The sequence below is a fragment of the Lycorma delicatula genome, chromosome 10 (genome assembly GCF_047948215.1).
Source record: "Lycorma delicatula isolate Av1 chromosome 10, ASM4794821v1, whole genome shotgun sequence".
Classification (NCBI taxonomy): Eukaryota; Metazoa; Arthropoda; class Insecta; order Hemiptera; family Fulgoridae; genus Lycorma; species Lycorma delicatula.
In genome coordinates this window covers 66,554,263-66,572,648 of record NC_134464.1, presented here as the reverse complement: position 1 = coordinate 66,572,648, position 18,386 = coordinate 66,554,263, and the positions used below count along the sequence as shown (strand labels likewise).

At 30.3% G+C, this 18,386-nt stretch overlaps 1 protein-coding gene across 3 annotated transcripts in view; it reads right to left on the bottom strand.

Moving 5' to 3' along the window:
* LOC142331397 (uncharacterized) overlaps positions 1-18,386 on the bottom strand; it is a 324,283-nt gene that overhangs the window by 43,422 nt on the left and 262,475 nt on the right. For all 3 annotated transcript variants that reach the window (XM_075377279.1, XM_075377280.1, XM_075377281.1), the window contains 2 exons: positions 15,300-15,487; positions 2,911-3,051 (listed from right to left, as the gene is read on the bottom strand). In XM_075377279.1, the coding sequence (XP_075233394.1) occupies positions 2,911-3,051; positions 15,300-15,487 (329 nt within the window). The remainder of the gene's footprint in view (positions 1-2,910; positions 3,052-15,299; positions 15,488-18,386) is intronic.

Below are 18,386 nucleotides of genomic sequence, written 5' to 3'. Positions count from 1 at the left end.
GAGTAACTTTAATTATATTTAATACTTCTACGATCACTGTACTTACATCTACTTCTTCATTACTTATATTTTTTTTTCACTGCTGTTTGTAACAACCTCAAAAAGGAGGAGGCTTTCAATTCTACCTGTACATCTTTCTTTTTTTTGGTTTGTCTGGGTATAACTTTTCACAAAGTGCACCAAATTAGATCAACTATTTTTTTAAACAATCCCATGATGGCCCCATATCATACCCAAGTGGTACTAGACCATTAAAAAGTACTGGGCAAAAAACTCTGATCTAGGGGGTACAATGTATTCAATGCTTTTTGAAAAGCTTCTGCATTAAATACATGGCTTAGATTACTTGATACATTCTCTGTAAAAAATATGTCTTTCATTTCACAGTTATTCAGATTGATGCTTTCTTACGGTCAAATGAGGTGAACATTCTTAGGCATTTTATTACAAACACATTTATGAAAAATGATGTGATCTTGGTTCTTTAGTCTCATCTTAAATACGCGTGCAGATAAAATCATGTCAATATTCCTGTTCTGACTGTGTTTCTTTTGATAACTTATATTTCATGTATTCTCACACTTTAGAGATGTTAGATATTGTAATTTTAGATATTGTAATGTTAGATATTGTACATGAGCAGAGTAGACTCTGCTCATGTACAATATCAGACTCTTGATTCTGAATCCTGCACATCCTTTCCCTCAAATCATTGTCATTTTGAATGAAACTGTTTTGTTTTAAGAAAAAAGTCTTTTTTCTTATGATAAATCTCTTTTGTAGGCCTATCCGCATCTCTGCTTCAAAGAAATTATAAAACTAGAAAGAATGAAATAAAAATTTTTGTTTTATAAAAAATTAAATTGGCTCCAAAAAGAAAAATTAAAAAAACAATGTTGCATTGAAAATGAAAAAATAATTTTCCCAGTACATCATCAATAAAATCTCAGAAACTAATTTTTTTGAAGTTGGCAACAAATTTTATAACTAGCCTTAAGCCTTAATTCAAATAAATGCTGTAATCCATATCTCGTGCTCTCCATACACTCGTAACTAATTTAAAATTTGGCACCAATTTCAAAAAATAAGTTTTAAATATTGTACTGAGGGCATAGTGTAAAAATTATTTTTTCCTTTTCAATGCAATATTTTTTTTTTAATTTTCCTTTTGACTTCATCCAACTTTTTTCCAAAAGGTTGTTATTATTATGTGTAGTTTTTTTTTTATTACTATGAATGATTTAAATTTGTCACTATTGATTACAAAAACTTTCAATTCGCTAGCCTATAAATTACACAATTATTTTCCTTAAAATACCAATGTAACTAGATTTTTGTTTATCATATTTATATAGTAAAAATAACAAATAACATTGTTGCAACCTGGCCACATCATTCAAGAGGATGGTGAAGTGTAGAGGGGGAGGAGTATCACCCTCATAAAAAAAACTGGATCACTCTGACTCCGGATGGTTGCACCCAGTTATAGGGCTCCCTGCCTAGGGTTACTGAGAACCTGAGAAGTTACTGAGATGGGTTACTGAGAACCGGTCATTGATTTCGATGGTAGGAGAGAAAGATTTCCCAGTGGCAGAGAGGGTGGAAGAACTTACAGGAGATCACCCTAAAAAAATCCTGCAAGTTTAGAGTAAGTTTGGTGATAGGAGCCCTATCACAAAAATTACCTGAATAGAAATGGGCACATTTGGTTGGATAAAGAACATTTGCTATCTATTTAATGACTTAAAAATATGTAATACTTTTTTAGAAAGAACATCAATAAGTAAACTTGGGCTGCTAGAGGTAGTCAGTCTCTCATAGATTATGTTATTGTTAATACTAAAATGAAAAAATATAGTTCAAGATGTCTGTGTACAAAGAGATTTTGACATTGGATCTAGAGATTGGATTTAGAGATATTGAGGCACAGTTCCATGTGAATGGAATGACAGAAATAATGAGGAAATATAAACAGAACTGGTTAGAGCATATAAACAGGATAGAAGACAAAAGGCTCCCCTTAAGAGCATTGAAATATCGTCCAGAGGGTAGATAAGATTGGGGTCAGCCCAGAAAAAGATGAGTGGAAGACTTTGTGATGCAGGACAGGATTTGGATCCTAATCCATGACAGCTGAAGAAGAAGAAAAAGAAGATAGTTGTAAATGTTCTCAAGTGTGTTAAGAGTTTCTATTTGTTTCCTATGTAGATTTTTTTCAATTTTGTTCTCTGCCTCTATTTTGTAGATATCTGTTTATTTTAAATATTAAAATTAAAGTTATTTTATTTCATTTTTGATTTAAGTACTTTTGATTTTATAATTAAAAAAATAAATAAATAATTGAAAAGATTTTATTATTGTTATAATAAACACATTTCTCCAACTCATGGAAGGTACATTTTTTACCAGTATATTACTCATTAAAAGACAATCTATTATTAAATTTCTAATTTATTTTGTGTTTACAGGTGTACATCTGTCTTTATGTGTATATGGGTTTGCATGCATGTGAATGTTTAAACATGAAATTCTGGTATGTTTAAAAATTAAATCTTTAAGAAAAGAAACTATTGCACTGAATAGTTGCAATATTTTTTGTTGTAATATAGTTTTGTATTTTTTTGGTTTTGAAATAAACTCTGAATTTTAAAGTGATTCAAGGAAATGATATCATTACGTATATAATAAAGCAGCTATTGAATATTTCTAAGAATGCAATCTCTTGGGAAAATTTCCAAAAAACTATATGAACATTGATAAAAGTGTATATGTCAATGAAAACAAAGGAAACTATTTTGAAATAATAAGATGATATTTTTTTAATATACAAGTAAGTTTTTGTAAAATAACCATATTCTGAAAAGTTTTTAAAGATACCTGGAATGTTTATTCAGCTTAAAATTAACTCACCCTATTTTTTTCTTCAGTCCAAGCAATTTGTTTATTAGGTGCATCAGGTGCGATAGCAGTTTTAGATCGTTTTCTATATTCATTCAATATAGGAATTTTTGAATTTTTGTCTGTACTACTTAAGATAACCTCTCTTTCAATCTGAAAAGAAACAGATATAAATAAAAATAAATAGATTTTAATATGAGTATGTATGTTTACAAGATATAGGAAGCTCAGCTGATAAATTTTGCACACTAGCGTGCTACACAGACACAAAAGGTACTATAGAGTTGGGCATGGCAGCACATGATAGCTAAAATCTCACTCTGCAAACCTGTGATAATGCGTTGAAATCCGTTTCCTGGTTTGTTTCCAGCAGCAGTTAAAATGGAATTGAGTATGGCCAATATATCAACATGGTTAAAACAGCATGCAGTTGTTGAATTTTTAACAGCAAAAAATGTTAATCCTACGAATATTTTTTATTGTTTGAAAGTGGTTTACAGTAGTGAAACTGTTGACAGGAGTACTATGAATAGATGAGTGTTGAAATTTCATGAATGTGAAGTTGGTAAAGTGACAATTGAGGACACATTTCGCAGTGGACGACCAGTTTCTGTGACTGACGAGAAATATTGAAAAGAGGTGGACAATTTGCTCAAAGTGACTGTCGAATCAACCAGCAATGCATCGCTATTCAGTTAGGCATATCTAAAGAACGAGTAGGCCATACTATCGAGCAATTGGGTTACCGTAAAATCTGTGCAAGGTGGGTAATGCACAAACTCTCTGATAGCTCTCCCCAAGCTGAAGTTTGAGCCTATTCTGCATCTGTCATACTCACCGGATTTGGCTCCATGTGACTTCCACTTCTTCCCTCATCACAAGAGGGATCTCAATGGTAATCATTACACCAACGATGAGGTGAAGGAAGCTGTGGCCAATTGGATCCGATAAAGACCACCAGAATTTTTCAGTGATGGAATGCAAAAACTTATCACATGCTGGGAAAAGTGTATCAGTGTAAATGGGTATTATATTGAAAAATAAATACTGCATTTTGTAGCCAAGGTATTGCACTTTTATTCACTTTTTATTTCATTCTAAATCTTTTTTCATTCCCATGCTACACATACATGTACAAAACTTATTAGCTGAGCCTCTTAATTAAGTTAATCAAAAGTTTTTAAAGTTTTATAAGTGGACAAAAGAAGTGAATGACATGAATAAAAAACTAAGTACTGACAAATTAGATAACATAACAATACAGAACTTACAATTTATTAACATTAATTATAGTTAAGTTAACGTAGGAAAGTTAGAAAATATTCCTTAAATGGGATAGTAAAATGGGATTTATAGTTAAGTTATATATTTTAAAGTCTATGGTACATGTAAAGAAGTAATAAATATATTACACTGCATCATTACATTCATGATAGGCTGTCTGAGAAGTAATCAATCAAAATAGTTAATCTGTAATTAGAAAAATAAAATTTTACTTGGTGAAGACAGTATACGTAAATTTATTCTTTGCCATATAAAGAGAAATTAATTTGTTACTCTTCACTACCCATTTTAATCTTTACAAAGATTTTTAAAGTATCTTAAGTAAAAATATTACAAATAGATTAGTAATCTATTAGAAGATTACTCAAAGATTTTTTCTTCGACTGTAATGATTTAAATTATACAGCCAATCACTACAATGAGCAAAATAAAGGTGTCGTTTGAAGGATTACATCTTTATTTCAGGAAATGGGAAAGCACTTCACTATTCATTTTACCTAATCAGTTTGGAATGAAATGCTTGTTATTTTAGAGAATGGCTATGCAAATTTTAAGAATGACTAGAGTCAAACCAGGTTACCAACTCCTACTTACTACCTTTAGGTTTTGGTATCTGAAATGTACATAATATGCTAGACACTGGTTGAATAATTTGTCGAAACAATAAAACAATAGAGAAAGGCATGAAAAACAAATGAACACAAGTAAAGAGAGGTTTCAAACAGACAAAAATATTTTTTAGTATTAAACACAGAATAAGAATAACAAAGAAATTATTTTAAATGTCTGCAAGGGGGAGACTGTATGGCAGTAAAACAAAGAAAATCAGAAACCATAAGATTTATTTGTTTGTAATATAACATGGTTTAAATTTAGAAAGGAATTCTTTGTGTATGGTGTAGCGATTTTTGATAGTATAATATGGACTACAGGAAAGGAACAAGAACATGAGTAAAAACAAATCTTTGAAACATGGTGGTTAAAGAAGGAAGGGTTTTGAAAATAAGGTGAATCAATAAAATTGAAATAAAGTGGTCTTAAGATGAATAGGAGAAAAATGAATAAGTGACAAAATCTTGTAAAGAGATGAATTAGTTTGATGAGCTGTGAAATTTTTTTTCCAGGCTTTGTTGATTTGATAATAAAAGAGATAAAAAAGGGAAGGTAAAGGTGGAATATATAAAAGAGATAAATGAGGATCTAGAGTGACTAAATGTTAAGTTAAAAGAATACAGAGCAGAAAGAAATGGAGAATGGCGAAAAACCCAATCAACTAACTGATAAAAAGGTTTTTTTATGAATTTAAGAATTTTAAGATTATTCAGAGTCTGGCAGAAATAACTCCCCATTTTAAAATGTGAATAAAATAGACACTACAACAAAATTATAAAAAAAGTTAAATATAATGTGAAAGAACAATGTTTACCATTTATTTTCACATACCTTTTATTAATCTTTAAAAATGATGTCATTCATATGCTGACCTTCACTATATATCTTTAACTTCTCCCTGAAATTCCGCATTACTTTTCTAGTCATTTCCAATGGTCTTGCAGTGATTTGTTGATGGATAGCAACTTTTAGATGATCTAGGTTCATGGCTTCTGTTTAAAGATTTCAGCCTTTAGATATCCCCAGAGAAAAAAAATCACATGCTGTAAGATCGGATGACCGTGCACACAATGGTATGTTTCCTTATTGTGAAATAAGACAACCGGGAAACATTTCTCTGAGGAAATTTATCGATTGGCTTGCTGTGTGAGCAGTAGCCCCCTCCTGTTGAAAGCATAAATTATAGATTTGATTTCCAAGTTCATAAAGTCTTGCTAACTAGAAGTCACATATTTTCACATAACTTTCAGAAGTTACTGTAACTGATTGACTTTCTTCTTCAAAAAAAAATATAGCCCTATTAGTCCAAATTCAGCAACTGTGCGCCAAACTGTAACATGCGCACAGGACATTCATGAAGTTGTAGGAGATTATTTTCTGCTTGGTATCGAATGTTTTGTTTGTAAACACAACTCGATAAATGAAAATGGGCTTCGTCACTTGACAGCACAATCAAGTTCACTGGAACATTTTCCAGAATAGCCTGGCAAGAAGCAATACGGCTAATTCAGTTACATTCATTTAGCTGGTGCACAACTATAATTTTGTAAGGATGAAATTGCAAGTCGGTGTGCAAAATTCTCCATACAGTACGATCAGAGGTTTGTAATGCAGCAGCGTATTTAAGAACTGAGCGACATGAAGCTTGTGTAACTGCTTGTCTCACTGCTTCAACATTTTTTGAGTATTCAAATGCTTTGTGGCCTACCTGGTAGTTTCTTCTTCAAAGTTGAACCAATGCTCTAAAATTGGACACCCATACCTGAATTATCTTCTTATTGGGTACTGCAGCTTGTTGACCTAGACGAAAATGTGAATAAAATAGTCGCTGCATGTTGATAACAGAATCATCATTTTTAAAATACATTTCAATAACGAAAGTGTGATGCTCATCACTCCATGGCATGGTTGTAACTGAAATGGCAAGACATCAGCTACAAAATGGTGTGCTGACACCACACTCTGTACTATTAGCACCCCACCAGAAGCAGTGGGAAATCAGGGAGTTACTTCTGCTGAACTCAGTGTAAACTGGATTGTGTTTGAAGTTTTAATTTCTAGAATATTGGTATATAGGATTCCTATAGGTCTTAATGATACAAACTGCTATTTAAAAACCCTGTCACAGCAGAAAAGAGTCCCACAAAACAATGCTGTATGAGAGTTTAACCATGAAAAATATGCCAGTCTAATTATTTAGTCAGCAATTTACTCATAAAACTTAAAAAACAGGCAGTTCTAAGTTTTTTTTCATTCACCAGTTATCTGTTGACCTTATTTTAACTGATTATACATTTTTAAGCCTAATTTAACTGTTTGATATAAATTACTTTAGTTTTATATATGTCAAGATGTATATATGATGAAAAATAATTTCTTTCTAAGTTGGATGCTCCCAAATTTAATTGTTTTAATCGTTCTTGCAATAGTTGTGTAGACCAAGAGCTGAAAAACAATACTGATCATCAGAAAATTATTTTTAGTTTTATTTCACAATCAACACCACTTTTTTAATTTATTTATAATTTAAACATTAAAAAAAAAATCATTCTTTTGTCTTTCACACAGGATTGAACCTAGACATGGTCTTCTGGGAAGCCATTCCTGAGTATTATCCATTAGAATTTAATAGCTGACTGTGATCATTATTAATTGTTATGTTCCATCTTCTACCAGTCATAAAATTTTCTATTTACGAGAGGGCAATTAACTGAACACCATACCTGGCAAGTTTATTACAAAGTATTTTTTAATTGGATGACTGAGAACTGAGAAGTTTGTTGTGAAAAGTTGGATTGAAGGGTCATGTATTAAAAAATTTAGGATTATTTAATGCAGTACTAAAAGGAAAGTGTGTAATAAAATTTGTATAGGAAAGTGTGTAATAAAATTTGTATGGAAAAGATAATAGAAAAAAATTGTATAACTAAAATATAAGAATTAGCAAATATATTGACTGAAAAATTAGTAAATTAGCATAACAGAAAGACATGGAGAATTACACTAAACTTGTCAAATGGAGTATGGCAAATAAATTAAAACATAATACTTTAATATTTTAAAAATAAAATTAATATATTGAAAGAGAAACAAAATGGGAGAAGGAGTAAAAATGTAATACAGAAATAAAGTTAATGAAATGAAAAGCAACAGATATAACTGGCAACAACTTAAATGAATTTAACATTATATTATCACTAGCCAGTTTTTAACATATAATTATATAATTAAGAAATGGTAAAAAACAAAAAGTAAAGAAAATATATGTATGAAGAAAACACAGAAAGGTAGGTGAATAAATGAAGATAGATGCTGAAGTAGTTATTAAGTCATAAAATTGTTTTAACTGTAATTTAATAATATAGTCAGTTATAACTTAAAAAACAAGATCTATGGCAAAAAAAAAAAAACAATATGAAAGAAGAAAGGTGAACATTTTGAAACATTTCTAAGGCGTATAATAAAATGAACATGACATATGTTAATGTTAGTAATTATGACTCACGTGCTACTTTTTGTTTCAACTTATTAGTTGAAACAAAAAGTATATAATGCATCCTTTTTATTAAAAGGATGCATTTATATGTTGAGAGTGAGTGAGAAAGAGAGAGAGATAAAGATTGGGGAACTTCTCATAGAAATGAAGAAAATTGTTTCTTTTTCCTTTACTCCAGTGTACTGAAAGTACACTGAAAAGAATAACTGCTGTTCAACAACAATTCTGTAAACCTTTTGTTCATTTTTAATTTAGTTCAACATCTTGCAAACATTTTACTTAAAATACTGTATTATAATTATTAAAGTGACACTTAAATGAATAGAAAAAAGTTAAAATAAGACCGAAAGAAAGAAATTTTCATTTAAAATACATTAAGTAGATTAACTTTTAGAAAAAAAATATTTTTATTATCTGAATAATTCAGTTTTTGTTAATGAAACAAGTTCAATGTTATGGAGATTGGAGAAGCAAGGAGATACAAATCTATGACATTATTGATTTTTTACTGGTATCTAGAAGCAAAAGACCTTTTTAAAAGAAAGTAAAGCTTCAAGTAATTCTTTATTTCAGTTTTTATTAATAAATGGTACCTAGGAGCGAGGGGTTTTAAAACTCTTAATTGTTGTAACTCTCTCAAACACCTTTGCTTGGTGCATTCTGTTACAACCTAATGGTAGTAATGGAAGTAAGGTCAAATTCCAAGTTATATCTTCAGAAGAGCGAGAAATTATAAAAAGAATCGATATTAGGAGTGAATCTTTGCAGGAACAGTCAGAAAATAAATTCTGCATACTTTCTCAGCACCACAAATGAAGCTAAATTCTAATAATTATCATAAAAATTACCTTATAATAGATTTTATTCTTTAAAATTATGTAAGTAATAAAACAGAAATAAAAATCCCACAAAATGACTGAATAAAAATATAAACAAGTCATAACACTTTTTAAAGACTACAAAAATGTAAATAACTGTTTCACTTAAATGGAAAACCAGTTCTACATAACATGATTTAAAGAAAATTTAATTTAAAACCTTAAAACATAATATGATGTTTTTATTATGGTATATAAAAAATAGAAAGTTCAATTAAAAAATTTGGATTGAATTAAAAAAATTACCACAATAAGATTTCTAACATAATGAAATATACATTTAATAAATATTATTTAATTTTTAATATTATTTTAAAAGTATAATTATAAAACTATTGCGTAATACCACAAAAATTAAATAAGTTTCTATTTTTATTATTTAATAATATTAAAATTACATGATGCCAAAGCAAGAATACCAACAAACTGTTTGTAAAAATGGTTAGCATCACTGTGTAACCTATTAAGATATACATTCTGTGAAAGAGCAAAAATCAAATTTAAAATTTGATGAGCTAGTGAATTATAAGATTATTTGGAAGCATCCTTTTACACACTTACAGCCAAACTGTTCTAAGCTTGGCAGCTTTAATTAGTCGAGAACATTTTTTTAATTTTCTTATGTACCTGAAGAAACAACATACAAATAACCATGTGACCAATAAGTGACTTATATTGCCAAGCCATTATATATCGTTAATTAGAACCCAACAACAAATGGTGACTAGGAGATTGAACAAAGAAATCAACAGCATTTAAATCTGGTTAGTTAATAATCCCCACTACCTTGTACATAGAACTGCAAACTGCTAATTGCTAAATAACTTAAAGGCAAGCATGTTAATTCAATTAAAGCTAGATTAGATAATAAGAAGAGTGTAAGACTTAAATTGCTTGAAAAGCACCTCAGCAAATTCTTCACCTTTTACGCAACCACTCTATAGGAAAAGGAATCCCTGAAAAAACTCCAAAGCAAGGACACTACGCCATCAAAAGTTCGAGGAGGAGACTGGGTCCTAGGATAGTTAACTATCATAAGATCATCCTGTCTCACCATCCACCCTTTTTCATTATTCTTGATGTTGTCTTCCCTAATATCAATTCTGTGGGTGCAGATCTGATGTGGCTAGCTTCACTATGCTGCAGATGCCAGAACCTGTAGAGCCAGTGGATCTGGTATCTAATAGAAAGGCTGCCTGTGAAACGAATCAGGAATTTTGTATCTTTTTTTGTTTACTGTACAATAAGCCTAACAGCTAAACTGCCTCTTGTGTAAAACTCTAATATTAATTTAAAAAAAAAAAGAAATGAAACACTGTTACAGATTCCTCAGTCTTGAAAAATCATTAGTTTAATTTATAAGGCTGATTTTATTGGATTCTGTTTCCCAGAGAGAAAGGAATCAAATATTAAGGAGAGCAGTTGGTTGGAGAAGAAAATGATCAAACTACAAACAGAGGAGCAAGAAAGTCCTCAGATATAATTGGTATGGCTTAATATCTTGATTAAAATAGGTACTTTTTAATATTTATTTGTGGTCTGAATATTCATGTACTTTATTATTATTTGATTATTCATGAAAGGGCAACACATTATACTGTTTCCATTTGTACAAATCCCGCAGAACCAGAACTCAACCTATTTCTGATACTATTTGCACATTCCAACCAATATATTTTCTTTTTACCCTTATCTTCCCTTAAAATTCATTTTAAAAGTCAAATATACGATCATTTTAATGATCTAGATAGGCTTCATTTTGTAGGTAATATATTGAAGTCAAACACCCACCCCGTAAACTTTATCATACTTAAATGTTTTTAACAATCCATCCATTCAGGGAATTGAACCTAAAACCCAGTACAGAAGCCAAAAATGTTTCCATAATTAAAATACTAATTTTCATTCATATATCATCCTACCATCTACAAATTATATAAACTTGAAAACTTATAAAGCAAAAATGAAACAAAATCAAATAATACTGTTAAAAATTAATAATAGTGTATATTAACAAGTGGGTATACATACTAATATAGGATAATAATCAATAAGATTATAAAACTTAAAAATGGATTAAATCAAACCATTCACCTGTTGTATGGACGACTAGTTAGCAATATCACCAATAATTGTTGAGTGCTAAGGTTCCTATTTCCTATCCAGTTTAAAAATTTAGTTATTTTTAACTGAATCTGATTGCCCGTTTCCACTTTCATGGTTACTGAGATTAAATGAAAAAAATTTAGACGTAGTCAGTTTAAGATTGAAAAATATAACTAATTTATAGCCATCTGTGAATCGGTATAATCTTGAGAAAATAACAAAGTTACTGAATTAAATAAAGGACTATCATGAAAGTAATGATAGTTCATAAATTTCCCTGGCAGACATTCATATGCCTATGGAACTTGAAAGTTGACTAGCTTGTTAAAATCATTTGCTGTAGTCTACCACTAGCTTGCTGTGTCTGTCTATAGCCATTTGCAAACAAGTTGCAAAGTTTTAAAATGAATAATACAATCCATTATGAGATTCAATTAGTGATGTGTTCTGAACTTTCAAAAAATGATACTGATTTAAATTCAAACACAAATGATTGTTATATACAGTATTAAATTTGTTTTGAAATATGAGTGTCATACTGGTACAGAATCCAAAATGAGATTTTAATCATTTACATGGCATTACCCTAAGTAAAAAAAAAAATACAAAAATCTATCTGCTTACAAGTTAGTAGACACAAATTTTGATTTCAGTTTAATATTCTATGATTGACCTCACAACCCAAGTACACCTAGTGCGAAATCATCAGTTACTGCACTATCAAAAACTGACAACACAGGTGGTGTTTACTGTGGTATTCCTGACATCTAGGTTACATTCTAAAGCTAACATCTAATTTTCTGGTAAATCTGAACAGTTTGAAGGAATTTTTGAATGTCAAATGGTTTGCAAGCAATAAAAAATATTGAGAAGATGCTAAAATGTAATGAAATGGATTGGGGGAAGCTTCTCACTTTGAGAAGTACCTTAATATCCAAATAATTACAGTAAAAAGTATGTAGTTTTAACAAAACCTGTTTCATAATAATATTTTCTTGTTAAAAACTTTTTGTGAACTAATTAATCTTCTCCTACAAGATATCCCTTGCAAAATGACTGAAGAAAACAGCACAGAACAATGATACAAGGATTTAAAAGGTATGTTAGGCAAACAGCAATGCAAAAAACTGTGAGAAAGATAGTACTTTTTGTCCAGTCGATTGCAAGGGGAGGTGCACAACCAGATGTTACAACAGTCCTAAATGCAAAATTTCAACATCCTATGGCTAATCATTTTTGAGTTATGCGAGATACATATGTATGTACATACATACATGCATCATGTCAAAATGGATTCAGGGATGTTCAAAATTGATATTTCCATTTAAATCTGAAAACCGAAATTTTTCACGATCACAATACTTCCTTTATTCCATAAAAGGAAGTAAAAATCAGGGCGATTCAATACGTAAAAAGACAATTACCTGCAGTAAGAAAAAAAATATGATACTTTCAAAATTATTACGTTGGCATTCTGGTAATTGATCTAAACAGCCGACTTACAACCCAACTACTTTAATGTGTATAACAATTATGAACTGTTCAATAAAGGAAATAATTCCTGAGAAGTTTACTTCTGAAAATGTTTTAAATGAAATAAATGTTTTACAAATGAATTGAACAGTTCAGAAGTGATGGAGTAGCCACAAACTGTAAACTGATATGAAGTAAAATCAACTGATGTTGTCCTGCCTCCAGCTTTGGAATGTTGTAATAATGAATTTATTCAAGGGTGTAGATAACTATAACTCATCTTTCTTTTCTTATATTTTTCATACATTTATATTATTTCTTGCTAGAAAAAGGCAAGCCTAAGGCTCACTGTGAAAATGTTACATGGTTTATGATTCATAACACATGATTTTATTAAATGTTTTTGCCAATTGTAAATAAATAAAAATCATGAATTCAGGGTAGTAACAACAACAAAAACTTTTACGACAAAAAATGTAAAAATCCTGATCATTTTTTGCTGTTTCTTGAGTTGGGATTTTTTAACACAGCTCTAACCTAAATATTTTCCTTTTTTATCATCAAAACACAAATATAAGTTTACATAAATGATTCTTATAAAGAAGTATAAATCATTTATATGAAGAAGTATAAATTGTTCTAACGAATGAATCATTCGAGAAGTATAAATGAATTGTTTGCTTCATTCAAAATACAAATGTGGGCACATACAACAAACAAACCAATACACCATGCTTTTTTATTGGAGAGATATTTTCATATTATAATTCAGTACAATGAACTGCAATTTTTTTTTTGTAATTATTGATAGAATTCATTCAAATACACAAGTATTTTATTATAAAATAAATTGAACTACTGTAGAACATGTGTAAGATGCGTTTTAAGAAAGCTAACCAGCCTTCTATGAATTTATTATTTTTATGATAAAGAAACCAGATTGTGTGTGTACATACTCATACATGGAACTCAAAGAACAGTAACCGACTGTGTGAATTTTTAATAAGATTTAATATCATTCATGATGATATTTCATCCTTATGAAATGGAATCTAAGTGGCAAAGTATGGAATGAAAGCATCCTAGTTCTAGTCAGAAAAAAATTAGCCAATAAAGTAATATCTTATTGATCAATTACATCAAAAGGCTAATGATCAATTTTCTGTGATTTTTTGGAAGGCCATTCAAGCCAGCAACAGTAAAAAAAAATGCAGTTTAAGAAAAATGCAATCCTTCAAAATAATTCTCTCATTTGCACACTTTTCATTTAACATTTAAAACCACTGAAAAATTAAGCTGGGAATTTCTACTATATACTCTTTATGCTCTAGACTATATCCTATCAGACTTTTTGTTTCAAGTCCTTCAAGCAGTTAAGTTTCATGAAACTGATTTGGAATTTTAAGACAAAATAATCTTTACAGCTGAGACAGAAAACTAAAAACATCATTGAAGAATTGTGTAATTTTAGCCAGGGATTAAAATGCAACAAAAATTAAGTTGTTAAATTTTATTGAATAAAATATGCTAAAACAACATTCAATTTGTCTGTTTTTAATGATCCAATGAATAAAATAAAAATATATTTTGGTATGTATTTCTAAAGCTCATATGAAAATCCTTAACTTAAATCAATAACATATACTAATCAAGCACTTTTTAATAATGCCTTCATTTTTTTATACAATTATGAACAATTTTCAATTTTACTTAGGTCCCTCACTATTTCTACTTATTTCTTTTACAAAATCTACAAAAAGTTAAAAGAGGAACCTTGTAATAAAAAGTTTTACATTAAAATTAATTAAATTAAAAAGTTTCATTTTTAAACAAACATCTAACTCTAAAACAAAATATGACATAAAATAAAATCATAAATGTGTTCTTTTTGTCTGCTTTTTATGATGATACTCCATTTTATATACACCTTCTTCTAAGCTTCTGATACAGGTAGAAACTTTTCTGTCAATATTATATAACTTTTGAGCATAGAATTAATTGTATGATATTTCAGGTGTTTGTTTGCTATCTTCTTCATCTTCCCCTACTTTTTTTACTTGTACATCAGTTATCCGACCTCATCTTCTTTAAAGCGGGTGTCATCAATAATATCTTTTGTCCTTGCTTCATTAGTAATAATCATATTGAAAGTAATAAATAAAGAAAATTGTATAGTAATGGGTTCATTTGAGGTTTTATTTACATTTCCTTTCAATTCTTTGGTCTTTTATCTCACTTACTGAAGCCAGGTTTGTTAAAACAGTCTTAATTCAGATATAAACCAAATGCAGAATTTGCAGTGTTACACCTTTTGTATAATTTAATAAAAGATCCTAGGAGCAGATTTAAAAAATAGAATATTTAAATTAACAATGATTTTACTCGTTAATTTTGGATTTAAGAAATAATTTAACACTACATGAAGTGAAAAAATTATGATATGAAAAAAATTTTAAATAAAAGGAAATCTCAAAATCCAAACGTTCAAATTAACAATGTTTTACTGTACATTAGTTGATAGATTAATAATATTGTTGCAAGAAAATACTTACTGGAAATTTACTAGAATGTGTATGCAAATTATTTTGTGTATCTGAAGCACCTGGTATAGCTGGAGCTGAAGTAGCTGAGGGTTCACTGTACAACGGATAAGGGGGCATTCTGTACGGTGGAGGCGAATGGCAAGGGACTGGCTTAGGAGGGGGCACTGGTTTGTATGCACCACTCCCTTCCACGTCCGCTGTAACATTAAAAAAAAAAATTAAAACAAATCCATTAAAATTAAAAAATAATAATTTAATTTTTTTTTCTAGTGAGCGGTACTGAATACAACAAAAAGATCAGATATTTTAAAAACAAAATTAACAAATTCCTTTGAAAAAAAAAAATTTTTACAGAAACAAATAATTAACCTTTAACCTAAAAAATAGATCAAATTAAGACAGCATCCCAGGTATATACTTGAAGGTTACTGGCTAAGGCGTATGAGATTCACATTTTAAATAAAGACAAAATGAATGATAAAAAATATATATATACATGAGGGTTGTTCAATAACTTCAGAAAAAATAATCTATTCAGTGACAATGAAAATAATGTTTCTTTAAACAAAATCTATTTTTACAGTCAGTCACTTATTCCAACTTCCTTAGTAAGCTTTCTTATTTCAGAATTAAAAAATATTTAATTTTGATGTCCGATCCGATCTTATAAAGCAATCTTGAATCGCTCATTTTCGTCGAACTCGGTCCAACATAAAAACTCTTTGAGAGGACCATACAAAAAAAAATTATCTATTCAAAATTTTGGTTTTGAATAGATACCTTGTTCTTTGAGCAGAATGATATCGGGCGTTATCATGCAGAAAAACTAAGTGTTTTTGGAAGAAAACCAGAAGATTTCTTTCTTATTGCAGGTTTCGTTTTATTTTTTAGCATATCACAATGGTACTCACTATTGATTGTAGATTATTACAATAATAAACTGGCCTTTATACTCTCAAAAAAACCGTTAGCATGACTAAACTGGCTGACGCGAAGACTTAAATTTTTACCTGAAAAGCGAACTCGGATGTTTCCATTTCATATTCAGACGTTTAGATTCCGACTCATAAACGATGAATTAAAGTTACGCGACCTAAAAAAACATTACATTCCTCTAAAAACCGCGATTTAAATTTCATACAAATATGAATTTGGGTGCCTGTGATTTTGAATAGGCTGTCTCAATTTTTGAACACATCTAGAACACATCTTAAGGAAATTGAGCTAATCATGGGCAGTAGAATGAACTTTGCACCGTTACTAGAACTACAAATTTCTCAAATTTGTATGCGTCTGTCTTAGCGAATAACATCGTTAATGCAAATTTACAAAACGTCAATCAAAACTTCCATCAGTATTCCGTTTTACACTTTCAGAAAATAAAAATCTTATCACAAGAGCTGTTACTCTAGAATACAAGTTTCAACCGATATTTTGAAATAAATAAAATTGATTATAATAATGGAAATTATTTTCGAACAGCTGACATTTTCTAGTGGTGCCAACCTGAAGATATGGAAGTTTCAGTTTATGCAATTAAATAGTTTTTCTGCTGCTGCCATATATATATATATATATATATATATTATATTAAGTAGGATAATATATAATGCACTATTAGGTTTGCAATATACATATAAATGTCTGTTTATCTATAAAAATATGAACAAGAGCCAAAAAAACAGCTGATACTTTCTATTACATATAATATTTTACTATTACATATTTAACTTGATTGCTGAATGCTTTTTTTATATTCCAGTAGCAATATAAAATAAATCTGAAATAATACAGAATGTTCAAAAAGTGACGAAACCTTATGGAAAATTGTTTCTTTTTTTGTTGAGAGTTTAATTGAGGAAAAATGGATTACACAATGTAGCAGAGAATATTCATTGTCTCACAATACATTAGCTGTGCCAGTTATGCCCAGACCCAGAATGCCTTCACAGAAAATTATGGTGTGGATGCTCCAAGCAAGTCCTCCATCAAGCGGCTATACGACAAGTTCCAAGAGACCTGTCTCTTGGAACTTGTCGTTTAGCATTTGGCTGCATCTGCGATATTTCCCGAAATATCGCAGATGCAGCCAAAAGCGATCGACCGAAAGTGCTAACACCAGAAAGGTTGATCGACGAGCAAACTGCATATTCTGTTAGTCCCAAGAAGTCTGTGCGACGCCTATTTTAGCCCGTCTGGTCCCTCCATCGGTAATGCTCGCACGACATCGAGCAAGTGTTTAAAGATGCACCCGTATATTATTCGTGTTGTTCACGAGTTGTTACCTGCAGACACTGGAAAACGTGTAACTTTCTGTCAGAGGCTCATGTCATCTATAACGCCATAGGGGGAAAAAAACTCGACGACCGGTTTTTTTTCAGAGGCACGGTTTCACCTTGAGAATTCATGAATGCACAGAATTCACGCATTTGGTATACATACGGAAAATCCATATCAGCTGCACGGGCAAAAAGTGAGTATTTGGTAAACGAATCTTCATGACATTCTTTCATGGCACATTAAGCAGTGAGCGCTACGTAGAGATGGTGTAATAATTTGTAAACACTATACCTGAAGACCGGCTAGAGTACACGTGGTTTCAGCAATTCAGCAAGACAGTGCTACGGCTCATAGAGCCAACAAAAACGCAACTTTCTTGGATTAATGTTTCCATGGACAAGTGATTTTGATGGATTTGTGGCCCTCTCGGCCTCTTGAGTTTTTCTTGTGGGGCCTTAAGGATGCCGCTTATAAAACTCATCCTCACACTGTTCCCAAATTTCAGAACGAGACTGAACGATGTGACAATGAAATTCCATTTCATTCAATGAAATGTGTTTAAAGCATGCAACGTTGTACTCAATTACGTGAATCAATAACTATTGTAACTAATTCATTTCCCCACAAGATCACTCTTGTACACTCCGTATAACCACTAATATTTGATTAGAAATATTTTGCTTATAAAAAAGATAGAAATGCCGACTCCTATCCTTGGATAGGAGTGGTACCATCTGTTTTCATCCAGAAGGTTCTATGTTTAAGTCGTAGTCGGGTTTGAAATTTTTTTACACAATAAAAAATCAATTTTTCATT